We start from the raw sequence: 14,015 nt of genomic DNA, 5'->3' as shown, positions 1-14,015 counted from the left end.
TCGGTGGACACTCTTTTTTTATAGCCGCCGTTCCGTAATTTCGAAAACGATCGTCGCCAACGAAATGTTTCGTTACCTGTTTCGTAATTTGTAGAGGTGCCTTTCCAATAGCATCAGCGCTGAGCGCAGATCCAGACATTAGTATAGCCCGCTTAAAGAGACCTGCACAAAGCAGACGAAGAAAGAACGATTAATAAACCTACGTCTGGCGGGGCTGGACAAGCGGCTGCCTGGCCTGGTAAAATATTAAGGCCGGTTATTTTTCATTGGCCAATATAATTATTGACCGGACACCGAGCATTGTGCCTGCCGCCGGACGAGAAAAGTTCCCTTTGGTCCGTGGCACAGGTGAAAAATGACCGTCGTTCCCCCTTCTTTCTATCTTTTCTTCACAATGGTTATTCTTTCCTTTATCATGGCCTCCCAAGAGAACGTACGAATCCTTCAATTATGTGTACGTCATCCCTGCGATTCAGGAATGCTGAGGTTTCATGTTGCCCGACTGTGATTGTCGATTTCGAACGACCCGTCTGACCGCGCTTGACCTATACTACTTATTTCGCTCGCTTCAATATCCCCTGGAAAATTCACCTTCCCGATTAGTTAAACAATATTCTAAGCTTGCTCTTTCTGAAATCGAAACTCGAGTACAAAGTTGGTATCCGTTTCACGAAACCGGAGGTTACATGCTCGCTTAGAAATGTCCTTTTAGCATTCAGGTATCGCAGCGGTGGGAAACATGCGACCCAGCAATAACCATTACCTTTCTTATTAGCCACGGGGCTGATAAGCAGCAGGTTGGCAAAAATGGCACCGGTGCCGTGTCCGACCAATGTAATACTGTTCGGATCTCCCCCAAACTCGGCGATGTTCTCTCGGAGCCAAAGAAGTGCAGCTATTTGATCGAGAAGTCCGAAATTGCTGGCGGCGTCGTCTCTGGTCCCTGGCCTTAAGAAACCTGCATCAAAAAGCAATGTAATTTTACCCTCCGACTAAATGGAAACCGTAAACCCTCTTATTATTATTCATTATTATCCCCATTGAAGCGGTAAGAACCGTGTTTCGTTTTACGATCTGATCTCGTTGCACCAAAAGGAAAGGTAAAAAACGTAAAACAGGCCCCTGCTGTATTTTTATTTTTTTTTATTCCTACGATCCTCGTTGCCCAGCCATATTTCTCCTCCCTTGTTTTGCAAAGGACTGAAGTTATCCGCTCTCGGACTACTGGCTAGCAAGCAGTACCGGTGTACGGAGCCGAGTTGGAGGGTGAAGTTAACTAAGCGCCTTCCTAGCACTTTAACCTAATTTATGATTATGGTTTCGCGGCCGTTTCTTCTTTCTTTCCCTTGCCCATTTTTTTCTTCTTCTTCCTTTTTTCTTTCGACGAGCAGTTCCTCTTAAAGCACCCCACTTGTCGGATGTAGCGGCGCAGCTCGCGCACCGACGTCCGTCCATTTGCATCGCGCGCGGAGGCCGCGTTATCATTTCAAGGGAAAAGATAGGCGGAAGCTCGTCGTTACGAGTACCCGCTGCAATGGTGCTACAAAAGCGGCGAGCTACGAGGGGAATGGGAGGTGGAAAAAAATAGAGCAGGCCAGGGGAGAATGGCGGGGATCGATGGAAGTTTCGGGGGCAAAAAGGCCGCCTTTGTCTCGACCGCCAGCCTTTTTTTCTCCCTGGGAAAAGAACTTTTCTTTTCCCGCGTTATGCCCGCGTCCTGCCCGTCCGACGAAATTTTACGGTCACCCTCGTCGTGCTTACTTCTTGCCACGGACTAATGAATTACGCTTTTTCCGTCGAACGATAAATGCCGGACCGTACGTTTTAACCGAGAATTGAAAATTGGAGGAAATGTAGCGTAAGAAAATTACGCTACAAATACTAATCTCATCGAGTTTTGCAATAACTGTCGGAGCATCCATTCGGTCATGAATTTACGCGAGCTTCGGTCGTACCCAAGGCGATAAGAATTTCTCGAAAGGTTCTGAAGTTCAACTGTAAAAGCAAAGAGCTCTGGTCGAGTTATTTATACGAGCAGACTGTAAAAGATGTTGAAACGACAGTGGCTCGTAGCGATGGAGGATGACGGATCGATAGGCAGCTGCAAGGGAGGAGTAAAAAGAAGCTAGTCGAAGATCAAAAACCGATGGCGCAGCGAAGCGAGAACGTTAATGAAGCAGAATTCCTGATTTCATGCAACGCTGCTGTCGCTGACGTTCGGCAAGATTTCATAAATTCGTATCGAGACGTCAGCGCAAGCCCTGTTCCACCTTCCCCAAGATATTTCAGATCCGGAACGATTATAATCCCTTTGATATTCCTCCGGTGCTTCTACCTTTATAGATTCTTTTCTAGAATTAAAAATAGTTTGAAAGCGGAAAAGGATTTTCTTTGGAGGTTTTGCAAACGAAACGTACCACCGCGGTATGCCTGACCACACGTCTGAATCTACTTACCGAGGATACCCAAGCGGAAGTTGATAGTGACGAAGACCACGTTACCGTAAGCTACCAATATAGTACCGTCATAGGGGTTGCCGCTGTTCCATTCAAAGCTCTCCCCATGAATAAATACCATCACAGGGTATTTTCGCAGAGTTTTCTGACCTGAAAGGATGAAAGCATTTTTACAATTATTGCAGTTTTTAATCCTCTTTCATAATACGCGTTTAAAAATACTTGTTGCTTTATTTGTAATGCTTTTTGTGCGAGCAACGAAGGATTCGCGGGGCAGACTTTAAAATCTGAATGCAAGCGTTTGATAATTGAAACAGCATCAAATGAATACAGAATGCTGTACTAATTATAATTGATAGCATTCCATGAACTCGTTCAAAATTGTACGAACGATGAATAAACGGTGGAAGAAATTTTTCCTCGTTAGCCGTAGATGAAATGCTGATTGGATAATTAAACTCGTGCCGCAGCAAATTTACTTGCTGCAGAATTGAATTAAATCATTGATTTCTTTATAATCCAGTTTCATTGAAATAATTAAATGTTCATTTATTGTTACCGAATCAAAGGAACGTTTGTCGTTCAAATTTTACACGGGGTTAAATAATCCTACAAACGAAATATTTTAAAATATTTTCATCGTATATGTGAATTATTATTTCCAGTCGGATATGTTCACATCTCGATGGTAGTATTCCAGTTGGAGTTTTTGATTTACATCAAACGAAAAATTATCAGCGAAGTTTGCCTATGGGAGGCGACGTACACGTGAAGTCAGGTCAGTTCTGAAATTTATCATCCCCCTGCCACGCCGGCCATCCCTCGTTCGCCAACTATTCGCTGTGAGTTTTCGGTATTAGGGTATCTATAAATTCTTCTCTTCCTGTCCTATAGACGACGTAGTTTCTTTTTAGAGAACGATCCACAAATTAGACTAGAACCAACCGACTTTGTCACCCTCTCCATCACTCTGTTTTACACGATTTCGTATTTTTATTCTTTCTTCTTTTAACTTGAATCGAAATAAACGTAGGAAATTCGTTTGAAGAAGGTATTAATGGAAGTGGTTTTTACTGTACACTTCATTTCAGGGCTTTCGTTTGAGTTAGAATCCTTTTTCGTAAGGCGAGTGTTTTCTCGAAATCAAGGGTTGGTAACTATTTAAGTAATTTCCAGTGGAACAGTTATCCCGCTGGAACTCATCACCTCGAATCCCTTATTTTTCTTTCCTAAAGGGAAGAGAATTGATGGGGTGATTTCGAGAATACGCTGTTATCTCAACCCCTATAAAATGAGAGAAAGGGAAAGGGCGCATTACTAATCCCGTCCCCCTCCTTCCACCAATTAACTTCCTTTAATATCTTACACTGGATTTGATACGCTAATACGTCCTCCAGGATAATGAACAAATACTACAAGGAAACAGGAAAGGAATAATGGACGGAAGAGGGAGGATGATCAGCCTCGTTGACGACGCGTTAACGGGTTTATGGACTACCAGGGAAATATTGCACCCTCTAACGGGTCAAATTGAATCATTTGCCGGGAAGAGATGGTACAGCTCGTTTATGAGCTCCTTCCTCGTAACGGTTCGCTTTCATTACGCGAAATGGCCTTTGTCATTCTATGAATTCAATAAACTGTTGCCGAAAGGGGTGAGCCTCGTCCTCTGTTACCTTTTTTACCAGCAAAATTTACTACTCACAGAATTTCTGCACTAGATCATGAATTTTATAGTTTGTATTTGCATGGTATTAAGTAAATGACAGAAGCGTTCATATATTCGAGGACGTACTGGGTGTATTCTTTGTATTCACAACCCTCTGATATTTTACCCAAACAAGAGTCCACGACTTGCAAGTTATTATGTCTTTGGGTACTCTAGAAAATAAAAGATTGTAAGCTTAAATAGCTTTAAAATTGTACAAGGTGCATTAACGCTACTCCAGGATAAGTGCAGGGTTGATTTCTCGACCACTCGGGATGCATTTTCATCGCAACCATTTCGCGACGGTAAAAACGCAATGAGAAATATAGGTCGATGCGATCATACGGAAGGTACTCGGCCAATAATAAATGCACCATGTAGCCGCTTCCACAAGATCGTATCGACCTATTTTCTATCGTGTTTCCCTCTGAAATAGCCTGGCTTAAAAAGAGGTCGCTACTATCTCACCCCCCTCCGTTAATTAACCCTCGCCACCCCTAATAATCCAAATTATAGTCTGTTTTATTAGTTACGGTTGGTTTTACTCTGTTGATCAACGCGTTAACTTATTTATCTATCGCAAAAAGCATCTATATCCCTTTTTCGAATGAAAATAGAAAAAAGGCGAGAGAAAAACGTATCACGAAGAGGAATAGACGGAGGTCAGCACGAAATTTCCATGAAAATTAAAAGGTGGATCGATGTCCGCGCGAAATTGACGTATGGCGAATCATGCCTGGGGATATTTTCATCTTGGAAGCGTAGTTTGTGCACGATGGTGCATCCCAGCGTAGATCGAAGCGCATCCGCTATAAATCAATTGACACGAATCTATATCCTAATAAAAGAACCAACATGGCCGGTCCGTGTTGCTGTAAAAAGATATCACCTGCTACACTTTGCTGCACCTCGAAACGATATCGAGCAAACCGGACACTGTGTACCGAACATATTTTACCTTTAAATCTCGTTTCCACCGGCTCCCTTGAAGTTCTATAACGTTACAGCGTTTCAGCTTTCAGAGGGAAAGCGTCGAACCATTTCAATGTATAATTCGATCAGTGAGATGAATGTTTGGTGAAATTGAATTCTTTTTCCTCTTTCCTCGCACTTTGTGTTTACGAATCGTAATATATTTCATTCGTGACTTATAATGTACGAAATGAAACCTCCGATTAAATTAAAAAATAATTAAAATACCATCGCTAATTTTCCATTCGAAATCGACAAGTATCACGCAATGTCCAGGAAACAAGGAGGCAAAAAGCGAAGCGAGCTGCAAGTGTTGAACGCTCGCGAAAACAATAACTCTGAATCGAGGACAGGCGGCCAAAGTAAAAGGCGCGTGGCTCGTAAAATTAAAAGTTCCATTCTGGCGATCGTAACAACAGCGGTGTTCAGGGTACTCGTTTCGTTCGGTGTCGTTGAATGTTTCCGCTTGTGTAACTTACGATCCCTGAAGCAAGGGGAATAATTCACGAGCGGGAATCGACAGAGTCACCAAGCGTTTCTGCGTAAAACAAATCAACCTTTAATTTACGAGCGAACCGCACCCTTATGGTGCGAGAGGGTTGGCGCTCGGTTTTTACCATTTTGTCATTTTTATGAACCCCCGTTGACTAGCGTGAAATAAATATTTATGACGCTGCTGGTGTACCATTCAATCGTTAATGTACTCGTAATTCGATCGTGGGTGACCACGAACGACTTTGAAATTTGCACGAATTCGCGTTTAATTAGCAGCCTGTAATTGCAGGCCGTTTCGAAACACGCGAGGACACTGGTGAATCCGGGGTCGACGACATCGACGACAACGTTGCTATCCTGTCTCGACGGAAACAATAAGGTCGTTGCACGCGACTTGCCGTCTCCCTTGGACAGGGGTGGTGGGTGGAAAACGTGCAAGCATCTGCCACCTTGTGGCCGAGCCACGAAACTTTCCTCAACAAGGGTTGCACCACCCTCGAACAGATGTCGGCACACATCGTATTTCCGCGAATTTTAAGAGACACCCCTTATTGGTGCTCTGAAATTGATTTCACGCGAGAATAATACGATGCTCGTAGCGCTCGCTCGAGAACGTTTATTGGAAAGGCTAAAACGAGAAAGTACAGCACCATTGCTCTTTCCACTGTTGGAATTCCATAAACATCACGGGAAATCGATTCAGAAGGCTTGGAATTAAAGCAGCAGAGAAATTATGATTACGCTAAGTGGTGATTAGACAAGTAAACACTTTTGCACAGAGGATTAATAAAACTGAAACGATTATGACAGTGGTGTTGACAAAAAATAGAGGAGGTTTGTAGTAATGAAAGGGGTGGTAACGCAGACTCGAGGGTTGTTTTCGACGCGTTACACCGCTGAAACCAAAGTTCATTTGGCTCGCGGTAAGGGTCGTAATGCGAGTTGGAATTCTACGAGCAAACATTTCTTCGAGCATGAAACCACTTTTTCACTCGAGCAGCCCCGACGAGGAGTTCAAAAGGGGTCGAGGGTTAAACGATAATGCGAAAGCCGTTATACATGCCATTTCGTTCTCTATTCCGTTTCTACAATCCATACTCTGCTCAAACAACTTCGGTCCAAGTAATGCTTACATCTCCTGGCACCTTTTCTAGCCGCTGTTGAAACTGCCAATGAAGGGACACGTAATTACAAGCAGGAAATGCTGGAAAATTACATAACGCGAATGGTTGTTTTTACGTTACACGTCTTGTGTCGTGATCCATCCTTCATTTGCATGACAAACAGAAAATTTGGACATCACGCGATACCTTATTATTCTGTATTTGCCACAGTTAATGGATTAACTACGCGCCCATGGGACGGCAGAGCTTTTGGCTACGCTCGATTATTTTCATGCAAGTATTTTATCAGCTAGTCCATCCACTCTTCGTTCGTTTGTACGTGAAATATGCAAGAGAATTAAATTACTTAATTACAGTGTAGCCGTGAAACCCAGGTGTATCCACAGGGCGATAAATGGTAATTGTAACACGCGGATTAACGTTGCTTCGTTCTTCGAGAACGTTTTTCTCCCATTAAAACCGATTTCGTTCTACGGGGATTGGCTTTTTTGCGTCCGTACTTCGGTTACCTTGCTCGTAAATGGATTCAGGATCACCGTGTTTGCATGCAAGCAAGAAATTCCACGGTAAGTTGATTCCGAATCGATTAAACGTTCTCTTGCCGCTGGTATCATTGACTCGTACTACTGGCGCGGCGCGTAAGTGGCAAAAGTCAATCATATATTACGGAATTAGACTTATTTGAGAGCGGATTCAATTTACGAGCATCGCGACGCACGCGTGCCGAGATGAATTTACTGGGGTTTACATTTTTCTAGACAGTAGTCGCTTTCGCGAGTTCTCCCCGTCTCGGTATCGTTTCGCACAGGCAAAGTGCGAAGTCGTGTCGTCCGCTTTTTATGAGACGGTCGTGGCACGAAAATCCGAAAGAAGCGAAACTGCTGAACGGTTGCTGGAAAATGCCGTAACAGAGGCACGTGGAAACCCCGCGTTTCCACCCCTCCATGGCAATCACCCCCGGCGCTGGAAACTCTCGCGGTTCGTTGCCTGCTACTAGCAAGTTCAGGGCCGTAACGGTGAAACGTTAATCGAGCATGCTTTCACGACGCTAACAGTTCAACGCCGAAACTCTATTCTACTAAGGTGCTTCGGCTACAAAGGCTCGTGGAAATTAAGATAAAAGCCTAAACGCGTGTATATTGCATTTTAGATACGTTCGAAAATGAAACGTGTGCACACGAGTTAGCACTTTATCAGATTATATAGTCATTTTACATTTCTATGGTATTCCAAACATACCACTTCAATTGTAACGGTACCATTTGTATCGTACAACATTGAAACTCAATTTATTCTGGTAGCTAGCGATTGCATTTTCTTTCGCATTTCTTTTCAACAATACCTCTCAGGGTTCAACACCCACATCTATCCTTCCAATCAATAATGCTGCCACCCAGGGTTTCCCTGTTTTTCGTATGTAAATGAACTATTTCCATTCCTTGCCCCGTCGCGTTGTACAATTTCACGCGAAAGGAAAATTCAGAATTTAAACGAGAAAACTCGAACCGATGCAATTTCGATCCACGCACACACGCTGTCCCACGGAATAATCCGAGGATCATTTTAGCAAACGAACGACCTAAAAATCCTCCCTGTGCATCTCAAATGCACTGCAAAAGTACAAACGGCCTGTTTCAATTGCAAAGGACCGTCCGTACGGTATAATAAGGTTACATCTTTCACGATGCAGGCCGAGCCGAGTAGAAAGTAAAAAGGAATTTTCCCGTTTCCGTTTTCTTTTTTCCTTTTCTCTCTCTCTCTCTCTCTTCCTTGAAAAAGATGCACAGACGGCTTGTACGGACGCAACGTCATATTACATTCGTCTCCGCATTTTCATCTCAAAGAATTATGGCTCCTTTGAAGGCTTCTCGACCATTCACTTTGGAGCCGCTGGAAATCCGTCGCCATTCGACTTCGCATGCGAGCTGGCCGGCCAAATGGTATGCATCTTTTATGCAGAACCGTGAGCACCTTCGGGTAACTACCGATTCTCGAAGCCCGTGTGCAGAACGCTTCGAGCAAGACGTTTTCTCAATGGACCGCGAAATCCTCTAGTTGACCGACGCATTCGTTTCGTCGTCAAAGCAACTCGATTACAACGGGTGTTTCACTTCGGTTCTCGTTGAGCAAATACAACAGATGCTCCATGTAGATTTGCAAGGTGAAAGAAAAAGAGTAGAGGAAAGCTTTATCCAGTGTCCTGGCCTGGTTCTTGTGCAGCTTCTTTATCTTCCGGCTTGCCAACAAGGAGACAGAACCGTGAGAGATCCGAATGCTCGATAGGAACACTGCGGTGTAGATACATGGTCCGGCAAAGCCTTCCATTATCCTGGACGACGCTATTCAATTCGAGCTACACGTATTCCGATGTATTACGCGAAGCGTCTCGAGTAGATAGGGCGTCTCGCAACGATCACCCTCTCGCATGTGACGTCCTCCATGAACAGATCCGTTTATCAGAGGGCCCCGGTGATAAACTCGCGAGCCGGACACGAGAATCCGTCATCTCTATACACACCTTTTCAACGATCCTTCCTCAGCCGCTTTGAAGATACGCGATTCTTCACACCACTTGGATCCGCGATACGGGTGTGAGACAACATTGTTGTAGGGCGACGCTTTGCAAGCTCGCAGAGAAGAAGCTTCGAACCAAGAACCGTAAAAGCTTCGACGAAGTATACGGGTTTCTTCAGGATTTTCGGATTTCTCCAGCAGATTCCAGAAGCTGGAAGAAATAGGATCAAGGTGCTGAAATGTATATCCTTTTGCTATTTGAATAACTTTGTCCTTGCAATTTTCCTCATCCACGAAGGGTCTCAATAATAAAAGAACAATGTGACCCTTTTTTTCTGGAAACCAACAAATCAAGTTAAAACGCGTTCGAAGATAAATTTGGGCGGGCAGAAAAATGGAAAAAGAAAATTGTGGACAATTACCGTCTAGTCCGAAGATAATGAGAACAGCATAATGAAGCGATCGTTGTTTTTTGTATCAATATTTCTGGAACAATGCAAGGGGGTGGAAGGTGATTGCAATATTCCTGGAAGAAGGATTTTTCTTATCTTATTTATAACTTGTCAATTCCAAGTTAGACTTCCTGAAAGATTGGCACGGCAAAGATTTAATTTAGAATTTAAACGTCATTTCTCGCTGATATTGAAATTCTCATTATGAAAATTAATTAATTTTCTTTGTTCGCAAGTTTATGTCGTTTCTAGGGTTTATTGACTTGGTAATTTTATCTGCAAAAGCATCGTAACAAAGGACGTCAGGAAACAATGAGCTTTATAAGGGAAAATTGAATACCTACCTTTATATTTAAAGCAGTCATCATCTTAAAGTTCGTCTTATTAAATCTTTTTTAAAACGATACGAGGTTTGAATTTTTATTTAACCTCTCGTAGAGTTGCAAACTTTTATAAATGTACATATATCTGAATAAAAAGTTGTAGAGTACCACATTCGTTTGATAGAGAGAAAAAAGGAAAGATTGTAATTCGTGTTTTCATTCTGATGATGTTTCAGGGATTTCTTTGAACCCAAAGCAAACCCAGGATGAAATTTATTTTACAGTTTCTACCCTGATTTATTTATTTACAACTAGCTTTCAGGATGTTGAAAAATGTTTTCGAAGCATCGAGAAAGATCAATTTTATAAAAAGGACGTGTTAATGTGGATAGACGTGCTTTTATTTTTGAAATGTGCCTGTCAAAATTTTCGAAAAAATATACAAACACGAAAGTGGTACGTGTTTGATATGTAACGTGGTATTTCCACGGAAATATCGTTCTAAAACGAATGAACGAATTATCCTTGGATTATTTTTACCGATCTGATCATCGTCATCCTCAAAAAGAAAAGAAAATTAGGAGACGTTAACAAATAACGAGGCAGCAGTTGTAAATATCAACGAATTCCGGGCAACGCGAGTTTAATTGCTCGCGATAAATTATTAGCAATTATGTTCTCCAGCGTGGCATCAGCTCTGCGGACATATAATTTCCCAGAGTCGTGGATTAATGCGTTCGCCGCAATTTCGGTTTATTTGCGTTTTATCGACACCGGAATACGCGATAAATGAAAAGGAAAAAGAAGAATGGAGATGTTGAACAGAGGTGTGAAGCATACAATGGAGTAACGTTTTAAATAATATTACATTTCCAATATTTAATTTCGAATATGAACTGCTGTTAATTACTCGTGATAACGAATACCAGAAACGTGCAACAATACGTAATTAAAAAAAATCGGATCAATAATTTTCATTTCATCAATTAAAAAAATATTTGATTTAGCCAATTCATGAAGGTTCGCTATCAAACTTTACCCATCAAAGTGAAACTATAGAACGTGGATGGTTTATAGTTCGATGTTAGAACGCTTTATGAATTTTAATAACCCAGTTGCTTGTTACCTGAGGAAACAAATTACAGCAGGAAAGTAGTATTGAATTTAATTTAACAACTTTCATTTACAAAATGACTAGTTAAAATTCAAAGTACTAACCTGCCAAATATTAAAAACCAATTCAAAGCCGAGCTACATGTTCGTCTCATACTTGGACTCCTTCAAACGACACAATTATAATTGCCTCTCGATAAGCATACCAGTTATTTCCATTCCGCAGTCAAAACCACTGTGACTAACGAAACAAATAAATGATCATTGATTAGAGCTCAACTACCTCATTAGTTCCTCCAATTGCCCTAGCATCGTTGAAACGGGCAGGACATCGCGTCGAACCAATCGGAGCTCAGGGCAAACCTAATAACGAGAGGGCATTATTAAGCGTAATAACGTTTTTAGGTTGCCCGTTTAAATGCATGAAGCGGAGCTGCTCTCGCAAACCGCGGCCGGAGTTATCCGATATTGCGGTGGCAGAAGGCGGCGGCGGAGGTTTTGCCCCGATAACCGGACTGTCCTTTTTAAAGCGGAGCTTAAAAGCTTTTCTGCCGCGTCCTAGAGAAAAAGCCCTGTCGTAAACGGCTAGGTGACCGCGACTTTCGGAGAATACCAACGCCACCGTTGGAAATTCCTGCCAGTTTCGTGCCAGACCGAATCTCTTTCTGCTGCGCGACCAACCTACCGGACATGATGCATTGTAACTCGTTGATGTCGCTTGTTCGCTGTTTTCAGAAAAGGTTGCAACATCGTTTCGCAATTTCATATGTTGATACAGTTAAAATTTACATTGGGTAACGATGTAAATGGATAGCAAGAGGTGGTTCCAAACGAACTCGTTTTTATTTATTTATTTAAACAAAATTGTTCAACAGTCTGACGGTAATGAAACTCTTCTTTTCATCCAAACTTGCTAAACGTGTTTGCAGTTGCTGAGAGTTTGAAAGGTGTGTACGGTTTAAAACGTTGTTTTGTACCGAGCCAGTCTCTCTACGAATGCCGTGTTACAAAAATGAAATTTTTTCCTTCATTCTGTTTCGTTTCGTTTGCGTCTTTGCGAGAAAGCGTACGAGTCCGCATACGCACTCGCTTGCCTCCACGAGTTTTGCATTTAGTATAAGTTTGCGTGCTCATCAAATTCTGAATTTCAATTTTCTCTGAATAACACCTGCATAGCGAAAACAGTTGAAATGTTTAAATACACTACTGAAAGAAGTCTTTAGAACTAAAATCTCAATTCGCTGAGCATAAATTAATTTGCACATTAATTATCGTTCGTTCATGATAATACAACGAGTCGAGATTTCATTTAATGTATCTTTATGAGCGTACTGTTATCATAATTTCAAACCAAGTGGCAAATTAAGCTGGACACTTTTAACAAAAAACGATTGCCATCCCCTATTAATTATCTCAACTGCATAACCGCTACGAATCACCACTACCCGGTATAAAGTTTCTTATCCAAACTGTGCTGTCTAAAAAATGATACCTTCATAAAAATTCAACGAAAACTTTACTCGATTCATCATACCAGTAATTTTCTCTGGCGTAGTACGACACGTTGTGAACGGTAAGAATTTTCACGTTCCGAAGGACACGAAGGAAAAGAAAAAAAGACGAGAGAAAAATCTAATGAGAAGAACAAGAAGAGGATTCAATAACGAGCGAACGGCTTTGGACTGATCTCATCGTACCGCTCAACGCTAATTCCATCGCTCTCCAAGTTTAATCCCGTCGGTCGCGTAGGAATTAACCGATTCCCGAAGAAGCGTTAATTATTCACGGAGGAAGAGAAGAGGTCGCTCCATTAACCGATCCAGCCTGACCGATATTCGATCGACAATCGAGAGGTCGTTAAATTCGGCCTTTCAAAAACCGCGACGAATTCATTGCTTGTTATTCCCGTGGTTGGCCGACGATCGCGTCTAGTCGCGTGATCTATTTCGCCGGAAGTGGCGTCGATCGATTAGCAGAAAATATATAGCGATTGACGTGACGCGGTGGTGCATCGCTCAACCGATTGTTACGGTATCGGCTCGTAATTTCGGAAAACGACGCTTCAGGCAATGCAACCGCCACGAATACAAACAACCCGGAACACTGCTACATGCTTGCACGCTCGAAATTGCCGGCTCAACCTCCTCTGACCATCGCTTCGATGTGCCAATCGTGTCGCGTCTCTCGCGCTATGTTTCCTTCTCTTACTTTCAATATTTTCGCAACCTATTTCCAACCCGTAATGTCCTATATGAATCTCCTTTTAACCCCTCGCATCCTCATCCCCAATTTAGTTTTACCCTCGCCAGATCGAGTCCCAGCCCTCGATTCCCTTCGTGTTAAACGTGCCGCACGAATTCGCACGGTTCCACGGTACGAGATTATGGAGCCGGCCTACAGTGTAAACTACGAGCTACGAGCGTAGTCACACTTTGCTGCCCCATGCTCGACGGTCATCGCTGCTGTAATTTACCGGACTATTTGCCACGGTCGGACATTGCGTCCTACTTCCTGCTCTCCGCGTATCCGGTGTCGAAAAACCACGGACGAACGATCCGGCTTAGAGCGAAGGGTGAGTACCGCTCATCATGGGACCCTTGTACTTGTTCGAACCCCTGTTTGCCATGAAACTCGTGCACATGTTGTATCGTTGTCGCGTGACCCTCTGAAAAGGGCTTATTCCGAGACAGAGAATGATGTTTCTCTGCTAATTAACTCGTTGATCGTCATTAGTTGTCTTCGAATTCGACTAATAATTAACGATTCGTAGATCGTGCCGGTAGATTGAGGACGATCGCGTCCGGTCTTTCACGCGTCGTTTCATCGTCCGTCGGTTATTGCGCATCGTCGAGCCACCG

General features: G+C 42.8%; 2 protein-coding genes across 4 annotated transcripts in view; one reads left to right on the top strand and one right to left on the bottom strand.

The window, feature by feature from the left end:
• Nlg3 (Neuroligin 3) overlaps positions 1 to 14,015 on the top strand; it is a 236,787-nt gene that overhangs the window by 22,046 nt on the left and 200,726 nt on the right. The window lies entirely within an intron of this gene.
• Positions 1 to 14,015, bottom strand: part of LOC117606333 (uncharacterized) — a 49,151-nt gene that overhangs the window by 10,650 nt on the left and 24,486 nt on the right. For both annotated transcript variants that reach the window (XM_034328684.2, XM_034328685.2), the window contains exons 4-6: positions 2,457 to 2,606; positions 764 to 958; positions 77 to 162 (exon numbers count right to left, since the gene is read on the bottom strand). In XM_034328684.2, coding sequence (XP_034184575.2) covers positions 77 to 162; positions 764 to 958; positions 2,457 to 2,606 — 431 coding nt within the window. The remainder of the gene's footprint in view (positions 1 to 76; positions 163 to 763; positions 959 to 2,456; positions 2,607 to 14,015) is intronic.

The sequence above is a fragment of the Osmia lignaria genome, chromosome 1, assembly GCF_051020975.1.
Source record: "Osmia lignaria lignaria isolate PbOS001 chromosome 1, iyOsmLign1, whole genome shotgun sequence".
NCBI lineage: Eukaryota > Metazoa > Arthropoda > Insecta > Hymenoptera > Megachilidae > Osmia > Osmia lignaria.
This window is presented reverse-complemented; position numbering and strand designations above follow the sequence as displayed.